We start from the raw sequence: 17,789 nt of genomic DNA on the forward strand, positions 1-17,789 counted from the left end.
AGGAGAAAAAGATTAACGTGAATATAAGTTAAGGAATTTGTTTGAACTTGTTTTTCAAAGGATTACTTGCTTTGTATTTATGTTTGTGCCATAAATTATGCGAACGAAACATGTTTCCTAAAAGGCTTAATTAAGGAAGCTGATTTTAAATGTCACCATAAATGTGATAGGACCTAATTAGATAACTAAAGAACGCCTATTGAGGGAAGCGGGTGGGTGGAACCCCTGATGGGTTTGTCCTACAACAAGATGGTCCCAGAGAAGTGAGAGGCTTCTAATAAGGTTTTACTGTCATTCAACCCTTAGGTATTGTTAAGTTAGAACATGTTCATGCCGTTTTAGGGGATCAGAATGGGACTATGCCCTATGGGTAGAGAGGTTGAGCGACACATCCCTCTCATTTCCCATTCTCTTTGAACCAAGTGCATCACGTGTCTGCTTTGGCTTGGGTATCTTTGCGTAAAGTAGGATGTCTAGAACCTGCCGACGCTAGAACGCCATCAGGAGACCTTGACCACTAGGGACTCAAGTTTCAGGTTGATGCTAGTGGGTTCAGCCACAAACGTTCCGGACTCCAGAAACCCTAGGTGACAAACCTCGTGACATTCTGTGGGAGTGCTGGGCGGTGTCGCTTAGACTCGTCTCTCAATGGACCGCTAAAAACGTGCCTAGATAGCTGATAGGGGACACGTTACATTATGTGACATTTTTATTTTCTTTTCAAAGAGACAATGCTCACAAAATCCAAGAGTAGAAAAATTTAGAGAAGGAAGATAGTTCAAATGACACAAAGTTTTCATTCCATTGATTGACATATGTCCCAAACAAGGATTCTATAAAGAAAAAAAAGGCTTTTCACTAATGGCTACAACATAATCTTTAACACTAGAAAACATATAAAGGATACAAAGTACCAAATTTTGGCCCTTTAGCCAAACAAGAGATCTCTTGCAAATCTTTGACACATCATCACCAAAGACCACCGTATAATGTCAATCATCAAGCTTATCTATATTGATCAAATTTTTTGGTTAATTCATGAATATGCCATACATTCCGTAAGACAAAAGAAGAACCATTTGGCAATGTCAAATATATATCCCTAATGCAAATAATGCTACGTGCATAGTTGTTTCCAAGATAGATACATCCTTTCTTTCCAACATCATAAGCAAAGGAATACTCCCTATGTGGAGTAATATGAAATTCTAAGATATGCCATTATCCGTGGGAACCAAGAATGTATCACGAAAAGAGGACAAAACATCACCATCATGCTACCACGTATATTAATTTTCTCAATCTTTGCCTTATTTTTCTCTTTGGTATCATCCTCAATTGCCTTCTTGCCTTAAGTTGCTTGGTCTTCCATTTAGAGAAATCCCTTTTTATGTATTCTTTTTTATTATAGAAGGAGCATTCTACACCCTTTTTGTTATACATAACTTGCTTTCTCATAAGAATTTTCGTTCGCATTTGGCCTTCCTCTCACAATAAATATATTGGAGCTCTTTGACCCTAAATCATTCTTTTTATTCAACTCCTCAATGAGTAAATTGAGACAACTCTTAACATTAGCACTTATAAGACTACATACGGGTGTAGAGTTACTAATGGCTATCCTGAAAGTATCCCAACTCTCAAGTAAGGTGACTAATAAGAGCATGGCCTTCACTAAAATCATTACAAACAATCTTCTAAGATGTTAATTGGATGAAAATGGTGCTAAAATTGTTGAAATGATTAGACATTGAAGCCCTCTTCGCCATGAACAAATCAATAAGCTTTTTTAGCCAATTAAACTTGCAAGGATATACTTCTTTTTTATACCTTTTCATATACCAGATGCACATGCTATGCCTTTCACATTTAAATACATAGACTTTGAGAGTGTCAACATAATACTCAAGCATGCTAGGTCATGTAATTCCTCCCATACATATACATCCATGCCTTTAGGCTTAACACCACTACATTTGATTGGCTTCACTTGTTTCTTTTGGACCAATAAAATCTACATTTTTTCTTCTAGTATGAGAAGTTTATATCATTAAGCTTTTCAATATTAAACAATACATTCTTTGAACTCGAAGAAGAAGATATAATGACAAAACTATATATGTATACTAAAAGTAGCAAGGAATATCCAATTGCAAGCTCAAAATAGATTAACAAATTGCAAAAAATAGAGTGATATGAAAATCCAAGCAACAATTGTTGAGATGGCAAGCTCAACACGTGCGGACATTGATGATAGACCGCCTGGCTAGATGAGTCCGCACGTCTATACTTAGCATGTTGGCGGTCATTATGATACTCACGTGTCCACTGACTTATCACTTATTATATTTAGTTTGTTACACCTACCTACAACTGGCAAAGATATAACGCCAGTTAATTAGTGTAGTCGGTTATGCACTGTTTGACTTAGAAGGCCACTTTCCTTTATGTTGTGACTTATCTATACTTTGTGTACATTGTATAGTGTGTGGAAGAAGAAGAAGAAAAGTCAGTAAGAAAACGTTTTGGCCTTCATCTCTCTTCTTGTGTTCTTGAGTGAGCTTCCTCTTGTGTATATAGTGTGTGTTTGGGGCAGCAACTCAAGCAAGTCTCCCCATCACGCGATTCTTGACATGGTATCAGAGCCGCGCCACTGAGAGAGGCTGATTTTGAAGGCTGAAGTGAAGGAGAAGAAGCAAGGTTCGAGCAAGCAAGCAATGGGTAAGAAGCTCTCCCATTCTTCCACTCTTTCTCTTGGATAGTGCATGTGGAGGCACCAAAAGCAAGGTCGAGCAAAAATTTCAGATTGCTGTGAGATTTGGTGTACGAACAGAACACTGTATATTCTATAAATTGGCTCTTCAGGGCTTTTCCGTAGTTATTTTGGGCGTCTGAGGCCGTTTCAGGCCCCGTTTCAAAACCGCAAGGTTGTAGACAGTAGTTTCAGGGTACACTGTGATTTTGACTGTATTGACCAAAAATAGGTGCACAGGTTACAAATTGCGAACCTGTAATTTTTGAGGTGTTTGCAGGAAGCAAACATAAGGTTTATATGCAAATAGGTTGCAGATTACATGTACTATTGAGCAATTAGTGAAAAAGTTGCTTGGTGTAGTGCTGTGCACGTGTTGTGAAAGATTGTAGAAGACTAGCTTGCTGTGTTGTATCCTTGTTTGTGATAATGGCAGAGAACAGTGGAAATTCCATTATTGAGAAGCTTGATAAGAACAACTACCCTTCATGGAAGTTCCGTGTGATGAACTTCCTCATTGGAAAGGGCCTTTATGAGTTTGTTTTAGGTGAAGAAAAGGAGCCAGAGCTGGGTATCCCTTTGACTCTGCAGATGAATTAAAAGCATGGAAAGAATGGAATGCGAAATGCAAAAAGGTGATGTACTGGTTATTTGCAGTCATTGATAATGCTATGTTAGAACATATTAGGAATGCAGAAACTTCACATGCAGCTTGGACAATTTTTGAGAGCACGTTTTCAGTAAATACAAAGGCACAAAAGATTCAACTCAAGCAAGAGTTGAATGCCTTGAAGAAAGGGAAAATGTCTGTCAATGAGTATGTGTTGAAGGTGAGGAGCATTGCATATGCTTTATCAGCGATTGATGCAATGCCCTGATGATGATGATTTGGTTTCATCCACTTTGAGTGGTCTCAACAATGAGAAGGCATGGAAATCATTTGTTACTTCAGTATATGTACGAAAGCCATTTCCAGATCTTGATGAGCTGATCTCTCTCATGATTATCAAAGAGATCAATATGCAGGGTGATTTGTCTGAAAGAAATGGTGAACATGTCCAAGCATTTTACTCAAGTTTAGGAAGGGGACGTGGTAGATCCTCTTCAAGAGGCCGTGCTGGTGATAACCAACAAAACAGGTTTAATCAGTAATTTGGTGAAATGCAGGTTTCAGGAGGCCAAGGAAACTTTAGAGGCAAGGGGAGCTTTAGAGGAAGAGGTGGATGGTAGAATAGAGGTTCTGAAAATTTTGCTATTATTTGCCATTATTGTGGAAAAACATGCCATATTGCAGCCCATTGCTATGCTAAGAAAGATGACATTTGCAGTGATAAATTGCAGCAAGGAAACTATGCATCGTCTTCATGACAGAATGAAGACAAAAATGAGGCTTGTTTGTTATGCATCATATGATGAATGCAGTTACAGGAAAGGGGACACATGATGATGTATGGTATGTCGATTTAGGTGCGTCTAATCATATGACCAGTCATGTTGAATGGTTTGGAGAGATGCAGGACTTACAAAATCTAGGTTATGTGCAGACGGGTAATGATCATGCTACCCAACTTCACACATTGGAAAGGTTCCCTTGTCCTTGTATGATGGCCAGACAAAGAGTTTGACAGATGTATTACATGTGGCATCAATCACAAAGAATCTAGTGTCTATTGGCCAAATGATAGAGCAGGGGTTGCATGTCTGATTCAATGCAAAAGACTATTTTGTAGAAGATTTTAATGATAAGTGCAGGTTGTTGGCAAAAGAAAGTAGAGTTGGCCGCATGTACTTTAGATGCTGGAATTCCTGCAATGGATGCTGCTATGTACACTAAAGGAAAAGGAGTAGTTGCAGATATTGAAATATGGCATAAACGTATTGGACATACAAATGTGCAAAGGCTGAAATTAATGCAGTCCAGAGGATTGGTTACAAGGTTGCCTTCTTTTAGAGTTGAAAAATTGCATAAAGTCTGTGAAGCATGCAAGTTTGGTAAGCAAGCAAGACAACCCTTCTCGCATGACAGAGAAGTGAGTAGAAAAATAATTGATGTAGTGCATACAGATGTTTGGTGCCCTACACAAAATGTATCTCTTGGTGGCAGCAAATACTTTGCCACATTTATTGATGACTATTCAAGAAAGTTATGGGTATACTTCATGAAGGAAAAGAGTGATGTGTTTGAGCACTTCAAATCTTTTAAGGCACCAGTTGAAACAGAAAAAGGCTTAAAAGTAAAGTGCTTGAGATCAGATGGAGGGGGAGAGTACCTCTCTAATGAGTTTAGTGGCTTCTTGAGGACCCATGGGATAAAGAGGCAATTTACTTGCAAGTATACCCCACAACAAAATGGGGTTGCAGAAAGAAAAAATAGGCATATTGCACAAGTTGCACGGGCATTAATGGCTGAAAGAATATGCCTAAACATTTTTGGTCTGAAGTTGTCCATATTGTTGTCTACATTATGAACAGAACTCCCACAGCTACAGTTCATGGGATGACTCCTAAAGAATGCTTTACTGGCAAGAAGCCCGATGTATCGCACTTGAAGGTATTTGGATGTGTTGCATATGTTCATGTGCCAGATGAGCTATAGAAGAAGCTTGATCCAAATGTAGAAAAATGTATTTTTATTGGATACTCTTTAGAGCAAAATGGGTATCGCTGTTATAACCCTGTCACAGGTAAGTTCAGAGTGAGCAGGGATGTTATCTTTGATGAGATGGGCAGCTGTTATGCACCTGCTCGTGATGTACTAGATGATGATAATGATCACGACATCTATGTGCAGAAAGAAAAACAAGAATCACGGAGTCTTAGTGGACCAGAAACATCATCTGGTACTGTACCTACAGTGAACCCTTGGTCTGGGAGACTAAGGAGTAGCCCTACATCTTCAGGTAGATCTATAAGTGTCGCAGGGAAGGACAAAGGAAAGAAGAAAGTGCTGGATGATAATGATGCATCTACTAGTCATTTGGAACTTGATGGAGATTCTAGTGGTTTGGAGAGTTTGTATGATGAGCTTGGCATTCCTTCAGTCAGGACACTAGGTGTACAGAGAGCTCATAGTAATGTAAAGGCTCCATTGAGTGATCCGGTGGTATGCAGATCTAGCAGGGTCAGATACTCTATTAAAAGATTTGGCTTCGAAGGTTATGCAGCTCACCATTATGCTTATATGGTGAAACTAGTTGAGGATGTTGAGTCCACTTGTTTTGAGGATGCTGTTGGTCATGCTTATTGGGATGCAGCAATGGATGAGGAGATGGCTGCATTAGAAGCCAATAAGACTTGGGATTTGGTACCCTTACCTAAGGGAAAGAAAGCTATTGGTTGTAAGTGGGTTTAAAAAGTCAAGAATAATGTAAATGGTTATGTTAGCAGGTATAAGGCTAGGCTGGTTGCAAAAGGCTATGCTCAAACATATGGCATAGATTATGAAGAGACATTCAGTCCAGTTGCTAGAATGGCAACTGTTAGATGTGTAATTGCCTTGGCAGTAGCCAAAGGTTGGAGCTTGCAGCAAATGGATGTTTAGAATGCCTTCTTGCATGGTGAATTGCAAGAAGAAGTGTATATGGCGCAGCCAGCAGGTTATGAGGATTTAGAGCATCCCACATATATGTGTAGGTTAAAGAAGGCGCTCTATGGGTTGAGGCAAGCACCTAGAGCATGGTTTGACAAGATTGGAGAGTATCTTGTCAATATTGGATTTTGTATTTCTGATGCTGATCACTCACTTTATGTGAGAAAGGGAGATACAGGTTTGGTCATCATAGTCATCTATGTGGATGACTTGATTATTACAGGTGATAGTGACAATGGATTGCTGAAGTTAAGGACTTATTGAAGAAGAAGTTTGAGATGAAAGATTTGGGTGAGCTGAGATACTTTCTTGGTATTGAGGTGATTAGATGTGATGATGGTATATGGCTATCCCAAAGGCAGCATGGCTTGGATATGTTATCCAAGTATGGTATGACAGCATGCAAGCCTCTTTCAATACCATTGGAGCAAAATGTGAAGCTGAGTGCTGATGTTGGAGATGAGATAGAAGACCCTACTATGTTTAGGAGGATAGTAGGGAGTTTGATTTACATGACTATCACAAGGCTAGACTTGAGCTATGTTGTTGGCCTTGTTAGTCAATTTATGAAGATGCCTAGAAAGCCTCATTTGGATGCAGTTAGACGTATATTGAGGTATGTAAAGTCCACTTTACATTATGGACTTTTTTATGAGGCATGTAAGGACATACATGTCTTTGGATACACGGATGCTGATTGGGCTGGTAGCATGTCAGACAGAAGATCTACTAGTGGATTCATGTTTTCCCTTGGTAGTGCAGCAGTTACATGGAGCAGCAAAAAGTAACCTATAGTTGCTTTATCGAGTACAGAGGAGGATGAATATAGAGGTGTTGCTATGGCAACATGTGAGGTGGTATGGCTGCAAAAGCTATTAGGTGATTTGGACGTGCAGGGAGATGGTTCAGTTATCATTCATTGTGACAACATGAGCAGCATACAACTAGCTAGGAATCCAGTGTTCCATGCTAGGACAAAACACATTGAGGTGCACTACCACTTTGGGAGAGAGAAGGTACTTGCAGGAGAGATTGACTTGGTATATGTCAGCACATAGGATCAAATAGCTGACATTTTCACAAAGGCATTGGGTGTAGAGAAGATTCGAAGTTCTGAAGCTTACTTGGATTTGCAGAGATAGAATTGAGCTTGAGGGGGAGTGTTGAGATGGCAAGCTCAACACGTGCGGACATTGATGATAGACCGCCTGGCTAGATGAGTCCGCATGTCTACACTTAGCACATTGGTGGTCATTATGATACTCACATGGCCATTGACTTATCACTTATTATATTTATTTTGTTACATCTACCTACAGCTGGCAAAGATATAATACCAGTCGATTAGTGTAGTCGATTATGCACTGTTTGACTTAGAAGGCCACTTTCCTTTATGTCGTATCTTATCTATACTTTGTGTACATTGTATAGTGTGTGGAAGAAGAAGAAGAAAAATCAGTAAGAAAACGTTTTGGCCTCCATCTCTCTTCTTGTGTTCTTAAGTGAGCTTCCTCTTGTGTATACAGTGTGTGTTTGGTGCAGCAGCTCAAGCAAGTCCCCCCACCACGCGATTCTTGACAACAGTTACCCAAATATCAAACTGGTCTAAAAGTGATGCATAAATGATATCTCAGTTCTCCCAAAAGACATGAATTTTCTACAAGCTTTTCCAAATACTCCGTCAACCATTGTAAAACAAAGATAGAAAGATATACATAATCAACTCTTTAATTACTTAATTCTATAGATTTTTTTGTGCTCTATATTTTGAGCTATAGAACACCTTAATCTAATATTTTATACAAAAGTTATGGTCAAAATATGAAAGTATTGTCAAACTATCATAACTGTCCATGACTTTTTTAGCATGCTCTCTATCCACTCAAAATGGATAAAAGGGCTCCAAAGTGAATGTTTTCAAGGTATTTTCACTTTCTCCGCTACTATATATGCAAGAGGAAGAAAATGGAAGAGAATGTTTAATCCTCTTCTCTTTAAAAGCTTCAATGTTGTTTTATCTCTTTGAGCATCCGAAAGCACTTCAAAGCCAAGCTATTTTGCATCAATTACAACCACTAATGGCTACCTAAATGCATGCAAATTGGGCCATTAATGTTGTCAAATTGATCCTCAATCAATCCTCAAGACAAAGCACATGTTTGCCTTAATGTAGAGTTAAGTGAGATGAGAATAGTACCTTTATCAAGATGTGAACAACAAGTACCAATGTGGAAGAAAACGCTCAAATCCTCAATCTTCATGACAAAGCTTTACTCCTCATGCTCCTTGCTCTAATCATGAGCTCCCATGAACACCAAACATCACTCTGATACTAGTAGAGAGGGAAGTAATGGTAGGATGTGAGGTAGAAGCTATGGAATGCAAGAAGGTTGAGAGAGAGAAGAACATAAGAGAGTTATGTGGCTACAAAATGAATGGTACCCTTATTCTTTGTTATCTTCACTTATATGTGATTGTATAGAGTGTACATACATAAGGGATGCTCGCCTAGCTATAGTTAGGCAGTGGCCTTTACTCCAACACAATCAGATTGATTGCCCATCTTACTTATAACTAACCCTAACTATATATGTATACACTCATTCTTTAGTTTTACTATGATAAGACATTGCTCATAAGAGAGCTATTGGAGATACCAAAAACACAATGTTCTTGTGTGTGCATGTAATCTCCATTCTCCTTGTTGCTCCAACATCGATACTCCAATTATTATTTAGAACACTCATATTTAGTTGTATAACCAAATTAGAAGTGCATCAAGAATCCATCACGATAGAAATAAGGTATAGCATTTTATCCAAAATAACTCATGAAATTGAGTAAGCACCTCCCATTCTAATTATTTGAACTAATCATTGTTGAAGAACCATTGGGGTTCTTCTATTGTCTAAGTGAAATTTTGTGGAAGCTATGATATCCCATTAGAAAATTTCAATGCTTGATCAAGTTGTTTGGGACATAGCACAAAATTTCGAGCTCCTAAACTTTGAACTTGCTCTTCAGAATCTAAACCTGCAAATAAGGACATGCTAGAGAATTAAAAAGTTTATACTAAGAGGGAAAACAAAACAATGTTAAAATGATGTTGCAACATGAGATTTTCTCTACAATGAATTGTGCAACATAGGAGTATATGTTTGCTTAACTAAACCATAAGAAGGTGCAAAAGAGATGTACTTTGAAATGAGAAGGATGAAAAGTGTAAGTGATAAGCATCAGGATTTCCTTCATTTGGGGGAAGTTGCTCTTGTAAGACAAACTGCTTTAAAGCCAGTTGAATAGTGTCCTTCACTGTGGCATTAGAACTAATGAGAATCCGCACCGTGTCCATGCTGCCCAACATGTTTACATTTACTAATTGCACTTTCTTGTTGTAAGCTTGCTTGGTATATGTGTATTGTGTCTGTAATGTAAACATTTAAAAAAAAAGTCAGATGGAGACATCTAATGACTTCCTTATTAAATATCCATTATAAAGCCAAACCCTAAAATCATGCATGCACACACCTTGCACAAAAGGAAATAAACATGTGTATCATCAATGATACATTCATACATATCCACATGGTTGTATGTATGCATGCATTTATGGGTTATTTGTACTCCAACACTATCACCTTGGGTTTTAAATTGCTCTTGATGTTGTTGATTTAAAGAAAGTGCAGTTATGACAATCTAAAATAAACAAATTTGATGAAACACGGTACAAGATATGATATTATAAACCTATGAAATAATTCATAAATACTCATGTTCTAGTAATAACTCACAAACCTATGAAATCATTCAAAAATACTCATGTTCTAGTCATAAAATACCTATCAACCTGGTTTTGAATCGATGCTTTAAAAAAAACTTGCTATTTTGTACTTTATGAGAAATTGGCTTCATTTAATCACTAGAGGTTGTGTGTGTACTTGACTAGAACACACACACACACACACACACACACACACACACACACACACACACACACACACACACACACACACACACACACACACACACACACACACACACACACACACACACACACACACACACACACACACACACACACACACACACACACACACACACACACACACACACACACACACACACACACACACACACACACACACACACACACACACACACACACACACACACACACACACACACACACACACACACACACACACACACACACACACACACACACACACACACACACACACACACACACACACACACACACACACACACACACAAAGGATAGTTCAATTCAATCCAATTTAAACCAATTTTTTGAAGATGAAGATGCCAAATGTGCTAAAGGAAAGACATATTACTCACATAGTTGCCCATGCAACCTTTAGCACATGTTTCTTATTCCTTACAAAATATTGCATAAATAAGATATTGACTAATTTTTTTTGGGACATGAATACTGTGGCTTGTTGATCTTCTGAAAGTTTAGATAGATAGAACTCATCTGCATCACATTAGACTATGCTTTGCACTATGCTACAAAAGCTAATGCTAAGGAATCATTGTGCTTCATTGTAAACAAATATGGAGGAATATACCACCACTTCGACTTGTTCCCCTATTTGAGATTCCATTTTAATATATTTAAGAGTAGCACATGATTTAAAGAGGGGGGGTCCAATTCATACTTGAAGCTTCTTCTCTTGATACTTACTTTGTCAGGGTATACTCAGTGTTGCATGATAGATTCAATGCCTTCCTTTTATATGCACCCTCATAGAGAGTGGTTCCACTGCTATTGCAATCTGACTAGATCTGTCCATTTGGGGAACAACCTAGCAGTAGAGATCATTAGTATTGGTGATGTCTAGCTGCAATTTAGTTTAGGTAGTGCAATTACTCTTCATGATGTATATCATGTACTAGCTCTCATGAAGAGCCTCATCTCTATTGGCACTTTGGATGATGTAGGTTATAATATCTAGAAAAGTAATACAGGAGTAGATTTTTAGTCAAATTGGAAAAACCCCATAAGTATATGAAGAAAAAAGGGGTCACTTATTTAATGAAAAATGCAATTCTTAGGTTTAAAAAAAAATTATTAAATAAATGTAATGAAAGGATTTCTTAGTAGTAGACCACAATTAGGTAGCCACCTTAGCATTAAGTCTCATGGCAAAACCTTTAAGGACAAATGGAGGCACATAGAATAAAAAGGCAAAGAAAATGGTGGACAACAAAGGCATAGATACTCTACCTTGAAGTAGTCCTAAAACAATAAAGGAAATTAGTTTTATGTTGGCTTTATGTTCCCATGAGTTAAATAATAACAAGTGCTTAAAATTATGGATGATACCCTTCAAGCTAATTTTCATATAGTAAAAACATCTTATGAAAGCCTTTAGGACTAGTGAAGCTTGATTGCCCTTTGTACCATTCATGCTTTTCTATCAAGTATGGGAACCCTTTGGGTCTACTTAAGGTTGGTGAATGTTGAGCCTTAACACATAAGATGTTTAAACCTTCTTCTTAAAGTGGTAGATTATTACTATTGAGTCTTGACACCAAAATCTATGTCCCTTGGGAAAAAATATATTACTAATGCTAATGTGCATGATTCTTCCCCATATCTCCTCTTGAATTTTGTTAAATAAAGAGATTCAGGAAATGAACCATCACAAGAAAAGGTTTAGATGCAAGAATGAAATTTCAAAAGATAAATGCTTCTCACATCCAATTGAGGAGCCTTCATGTTCTTTGATTCCATCTATGTATGAAATTATGTCCTATGGTTAAGTATAACTTACGTACTTTGAAACACGAGTTTTTGAAACTAGCAACAAAATCAACCTTGGCCTCATTAAATGAGGAAAAATTTGTGCTCTTGTTCCTCTTTTGTACAATCTAAATAGTTGATCATTAAAGGGTGAAAGTTTTGAGACATCTTAAATATGTTAGAAATGTTGAATTTATCATACAAATTGTTGCTATACTTTGCTATTCTTAGGGAGTGGGAGACTTTCAAGATTGACTAAAACAATTTGTGTTGTAACAACAATAGTTTTCACTACATCAAAAGACCTAATGTCCTTTCTCATCCAAATGAAATCTAAAACTACCAATCCTACTTTAGATTTTCTAGGTTGCTAGCTCTCTAAATCCTTTAACCTTCATTCAAGGGAGAAGAGAATATGGATTGAAAGAGCACTATAGTTAAAGATAAAGTCTAATTGCAAGTTCATGATAGCTTCCATTCCTTGTCATATTAAGTTAGGCAAAACTCTTTGTAAAGTGATGATCAAGTAAATCTCTACATCTCACTTAATTCATTTGATACAAAGAGATCACATCACAACCTAAAGAGGCTTAAGATCCCATGGGTAAAAGTAATGATGAACCTAGATTGGGTTACATATGTGGGAAACCAAAAGCTTCTACATTTCTTTCCACTTTGTGCAATCCTATTTTAGGTGAGAAAAAAGGCTTACTCTAGTCTCGAAAGAGATATCAAAGTCCCTTAATATGGTTGTGGATGTAGCTCATCTTCATCACATACAACTCTAGTTCCCACCATCTCAAAATCTTTCTTTAAGTGGTTCATTTTCCATAATAGCAAGGGACACTACTATTCTGTTAATTGTTGGAGCCATTCTCATCTTCAACATTTCATACCTAATGCAAAGAATCAAGTAGGAGCCTACTTTTTCTATATCCATGTCTAATCTTTAGTGTTGCATACCTTGCCACACGCTCGCTTTATTCTAGGGGACATTTCTTAATATTCGATATTTAGCCATTCTAATCTTCAACATTCCATACCTAATGCAAAGAATCAAGTAGGAGCCTGTTTTTTTAATATCCATGTCCAATCTTTAGTGTCCCATACCTTGCCACACACTCACTTCATTTTAGGGGACATTTCTTAATATTCAATATTTTTGAATACTAGCCATCTTAATATTTAATATTTGATTATTTCTCAATACTAGTCATCTCCTTACTATCAATGTTGTCTTAGTATCAGATAATTGCCTAGTCCTTATTGCCTCCTTACTTACCTTTCACCCTTGGCTTGTTCTCAAATTGTAATTGTTATACCAAGGTGTTTACCTGAATGTAGTAAAAGTAACATCTATACACAAATAGTGTATATGCAATTGAGTTACATAAATTAGACTTTAATTTTATGTTGTAGTAACTTCCAAACTCGAACTTATCCTTCATAGTGGGGTAATAATGTTTTTTGTTTAGAATAAGGATATGATTATGAGACAAGTAGGTTACAAAGTATGAGCATCTTTTGACCTAGTGCCTAAAAAGCCAAATTTTCATGTAAAATTTGTTTTTTGTGGTTAAGGTGACTTGATGATGACTAGCAACAAGCCTATCAACCTTTTTAAATTTCTCAATGGACTTGATCAAAATCCCAATAGGCTTTCTAGAAACCTATATAAAGGCCACATGGGGCCACTAAGATCTCATTCTCTTTCTCTTCTAGGTAATTTCTCCTCTCTCTCCCTCTCTCCCCCCTCTCTCTCTTGTTGTGTGGTGTGTGTGGTAGCGGAGGCCTACCAATTAGCATGTGCCATGTACTTGATGTATGCATGCCATGGGTGGCAATCTTCTCTTGCCACTTAGTGTACAGGCATGTGTGTGAGTGTGTGTGTGTGTGTACATATACACACATGCATGATGAAAGGGCCATCCAACTAACATGTGTCATGAACTCGAAAAATACATGTCATGAGGATTGATGAGGCAATCTTTTTCTATCACTATATGTGTATTCTTGCACACTACACATGCATGTGCATGACAAGAGAAACCTTACTCATTGATATATGCTATACATGTCATGAGGTAGTCTTTGTAACACATTATTTGTATGATCAAGTTTTTTGGTGTATATGCATTTATGTTGTGGCAAGTGGAAGCACTATACTCGTCTTTGTCATTGTGGAATACTATATTCCACTCTACCACCTTGCATATATTGAAAGCTAAATGATGTGAAAAGAGTTTTAAAATATACATGAGAGCATAAAGAGTGTTTATGAAGCTAGAGCAAGGGTGAGAAAAACCTTCTTAGTAAATATGTAGTTAGGGTTGCAAAAGGATTCATACATAGATGATTATGAATTCAAGAGTAGATTGAAAAGCTTAAAAGACATGCCAAACTCATTCATTCATAATTATTTATGTGGTGTTGAAAACACTCTCAACAGTAAATGATATTACGAATGATAGTTTTCTCATTTTCAAAGGAATTTATAAAAGAGAATTTGTAATATACTAGTTCTCACATCAAGCCAAATAACTGGAAATTTATGAATTACACCATGCTTGCAAAGAAATACACCATGTTTGCAAGGAAGCCATATCCAAGGTAGCTAGGCAAGAAATAGTATTGCCATGGAAAGCTGAGAATCATAGATGTAAGCTGCAAGATGAATACTCACCTCATGTCAAGGTGGGACATGGTATGCACCCTATATCTTGGTGGCTAAGAGCATGCACCCTCTTAGTTGGTGGGAGGAAAGAACCTCAAAGCATGTATTGCTTGAAAATGGCAAAAAGATCCTTCACATGTTATATCTCCACCTTTTACACTTAACCCTAGCCTACCCTAGACTAAGGTAACGTATGCTTTATTACAAGCCATCCCGGCCTAAAAGAGCTTTGTCCTCAAAGCTCAATTGGGAACAAATTACAAGGATGATTACAAAGATAGCTTGAAGCATTAGGAATCATGCTGAAATAAAGCTCCATGTTGATGAATATCAAAGAAGTTGATGAAGATGGACCACATAAATGGAACATATTGCTGTAAACTGTCCAAAACAGGATGTAGTACAAAATTGGCCATAACTTGAGTTAGAAGTGACCGATTTCCATATGTGAGATATAGAAATGTAGAGGAAAACATGTAGTATCCAGCCATGCTTTCAAAATCCAATTTTGATGCCAATAAGACAATTTAGTTTCTTACAGAAATTTAGTACAACAAGTTGTTTTTTGCCTTGTTTATGAACTGTCCTCTTGCTTAAGCCATGGAATTTTTTCCAAATATGATGCTTGTTGCCATGAAAACTCTTCAATAGGCAAACCCTTCAATTTGATAAGGTATTCCACAAGAATACAGTTCCTTAGAACCTTCTCCCACTTGCAAATAATCTTCTCGGGCTCATAGATGATCAAATCATCATCATCCAAGGGAGGTAGTTCTTCAAGAACTTGGATTTGAGGTTCCACATGCTTTTTAAGCTGAGACACATGAAATATATTATGGATTATTGTGGTTGAAGGTAATTCTAGTTGATAAGAAAGATCCCCAACTCGCTTGACAATACGATAAGGACCATAAAACCTATGAGCAAGTTTGTTGTGTCCTCCTTTAAGAGAAGCATAACATGACTTGGGAACCTTCAAAAATACCCATTCATCTTCCTCAAACTCCACATGTCTTCTTTTCTCATCCGCATAGACCTTCATTGTCTCTTAAGATTTATGAATGTTGTCCTTGAATTGCTTCATAAGGGCCTGCATCTATTGCAACTCCTCACGTGCTTGTGGATTTGCATCTTCATGAAACAATGCCGAGGGTACTTATACTTTTTAGCCATATAAAGCTTCAAAAGGAGACATTCCAATGCTCATATGGTAAGTATTGTTGTAACAAAACTCCACAAGATGGAGCCATTGGTCCCATGCATTTTGTATCTCATGGCAAAAGTGCCTCAAATAAACTTCTAGCCATTTGTTAACTCTTTCAATTTGCCCATCCGTTTGTGGGTGATATGCGGTACTAGGAGTTAAAAGAGTCCCCATTGAAGAGAACAAACTCCTCCAAAAGCTTCCCATAGACTTAGTGTCGCGATTGGGCACAATCTTCATTGGCAAACCATGAAGCTTGAAAATACATTCCATGAATTGTTGAGCCACTTGCTTGGCTGTAAATTGGGCCTTAGTAGGGATGAAATGGGCTGATTTAGTCAACCGATCAACTACCACATAAATGCTATTCCACCCATGCTTACTTGTAGGCAATCCCATAATAAAATCCATAGAGATATCAATCCACTTTCCTTGAGGAATAGGGAGTGGCTGAAGTAATCCGCCGGGTAGAAGAGACGAGTCTTTATTTTGTTGACATGGAAGACATTGCATCACATAGTCCTTGACATCCCTCCAAATGCCCTTCCAATAGAAACTCTTATGAATGTTGTCAAATGTTTTGAACAGCCCATGATGGCCCGCTAAAGGTAAAAAATGCATCTCTTGCAAAATACAGGCTTTGAAAGAGGATTGTGGTGTCAAGTAGACTCTACCATGATACCATAAAAGATCGTTGTGCCAATTGAAATTGGCATACTCTTTTCCTTTTCCTTGCTGAAATTCCTTCATCATCTTTGATGCTTGCTCATCAAGAAAATATTCTTATTGGATGTCATGAATCCAATCCTTATGCACAATTGAAATTGAAGATAAAGAACATGTCCACATACATGATAAAGCATCTGCCACAACATTATCTTTTCCAGCCATGTAGGATATTTCAAAATCATAGATTTGAAGAGTAGCTAGCCACCTCCTTTTTTAAGGGGAAAAATTTGGTTGGGAAAGAAAGTCTTTCAGCACATGATGATCTCTCTTCACCTTGAAATGGTTGCCATATATATAGTGATGCCACTTTTTGATAGCATGCAAAATTGCCAACATCTCTTGTTCATAGACATGTAGTTGACGTTCCTTGTCATCAAGCTTGCGACTTTCATAGGCTATAACTCCATGGTATTGATACAAAATAGCCCCAACTTCTCTTCCACTAGCATCTGCATATATAAAAGAATTCCTTAGAGAAATCCGGGCATACTAGAATAGGTGCTAAAACTAATAGAGATTTCAGCCCATTGAAGCTCTTGTCGGCTATGGAGTCCCAAAAGAAAGCATCTTTCTTCAACCTATTGGTGAAAGGAGCTACCACATGAGCATAAATTTTTATAAACCTCCTATAGAATGAAGATAATCTAAGGAAACCTCTCAAGGAAGTAGAATTCGTAGGAGTAGGCCACTCTTTGACACATTTCACCTTGTTAGGATCCCACACGAATGCCTTACTCTCCCACAATGTGACCCAAGTATTCAACTTTATCTTCCATGAAAGAACACTTGGACATTTTGGCAAAGAGTGTGTGTCTTTGTAATGTGTCAAAGACCTCTCGCACATGTATTAAATGCTCATCCTTGGATTTCCTATAAATGAGGATATCATCAAAGAATATAAGGACTATTTTGAATAAGAAAGGTTGCAACGTCTTATTCATGAGTGCTTGAAAAGTAGCGGGCACATTTGAAAGCCCAAATGGCATGACCAAGAAGTGGTATAACCCTCTTTCAATCCTAAAGGCTGTTTTATACTCATCCCCTTCCTTCATTCAAATTTGATGATAGCCT

The 17,789-nt window shown here is 37.5% G+C and overlaps 1 protein-coding gene across 1 annotated transcript in view; it reads right to left on the reverse strand.

Moving 5' to 3' along the window:
* Nucleotides 1-8,874: 8,874 nt before the first annotated feature.
* The window catches only part of LOC148017021 (uncharacterized), a 40,618-nt gene continuing 31,703 nt past the window's right edge, over nt 8,875-17,789 (reverse strand). Inside the window, exons 3-4 of the mRNA XM_087663402.1 lie at nt 9,540-9,765; nt 8,875-9,374 (exon numbers count right to left, since the gene is read on the reverse strand). Of these exons, the coding sequence (XP_087519528.1) occupies nt 9,271-9,374; nt 9,540-9,765 (330 nt within the window). The 3' untranslated portion in view covers nt 8,875-9,270. The remainder of the gene's footprint in view (nt 9,375-9,539; nt 9,766-17,789) is intronic.

This window comes from Lygodium microphyllum, chromosome 22, assembly GCF_053477565.2.
Source record: "Lygodium microphyllum isolate KBCC chromosome 22, Lygodium_microphyllum_v1.1.10, whole genome shotgun sequence".
Lineage (NCBI taxonomy): Eukaryota > Viridiplantae > Streptophyta > Polypodiopsida > Schizaeales > Lygodiaceae > Lygodium > Lygodium microphyllum.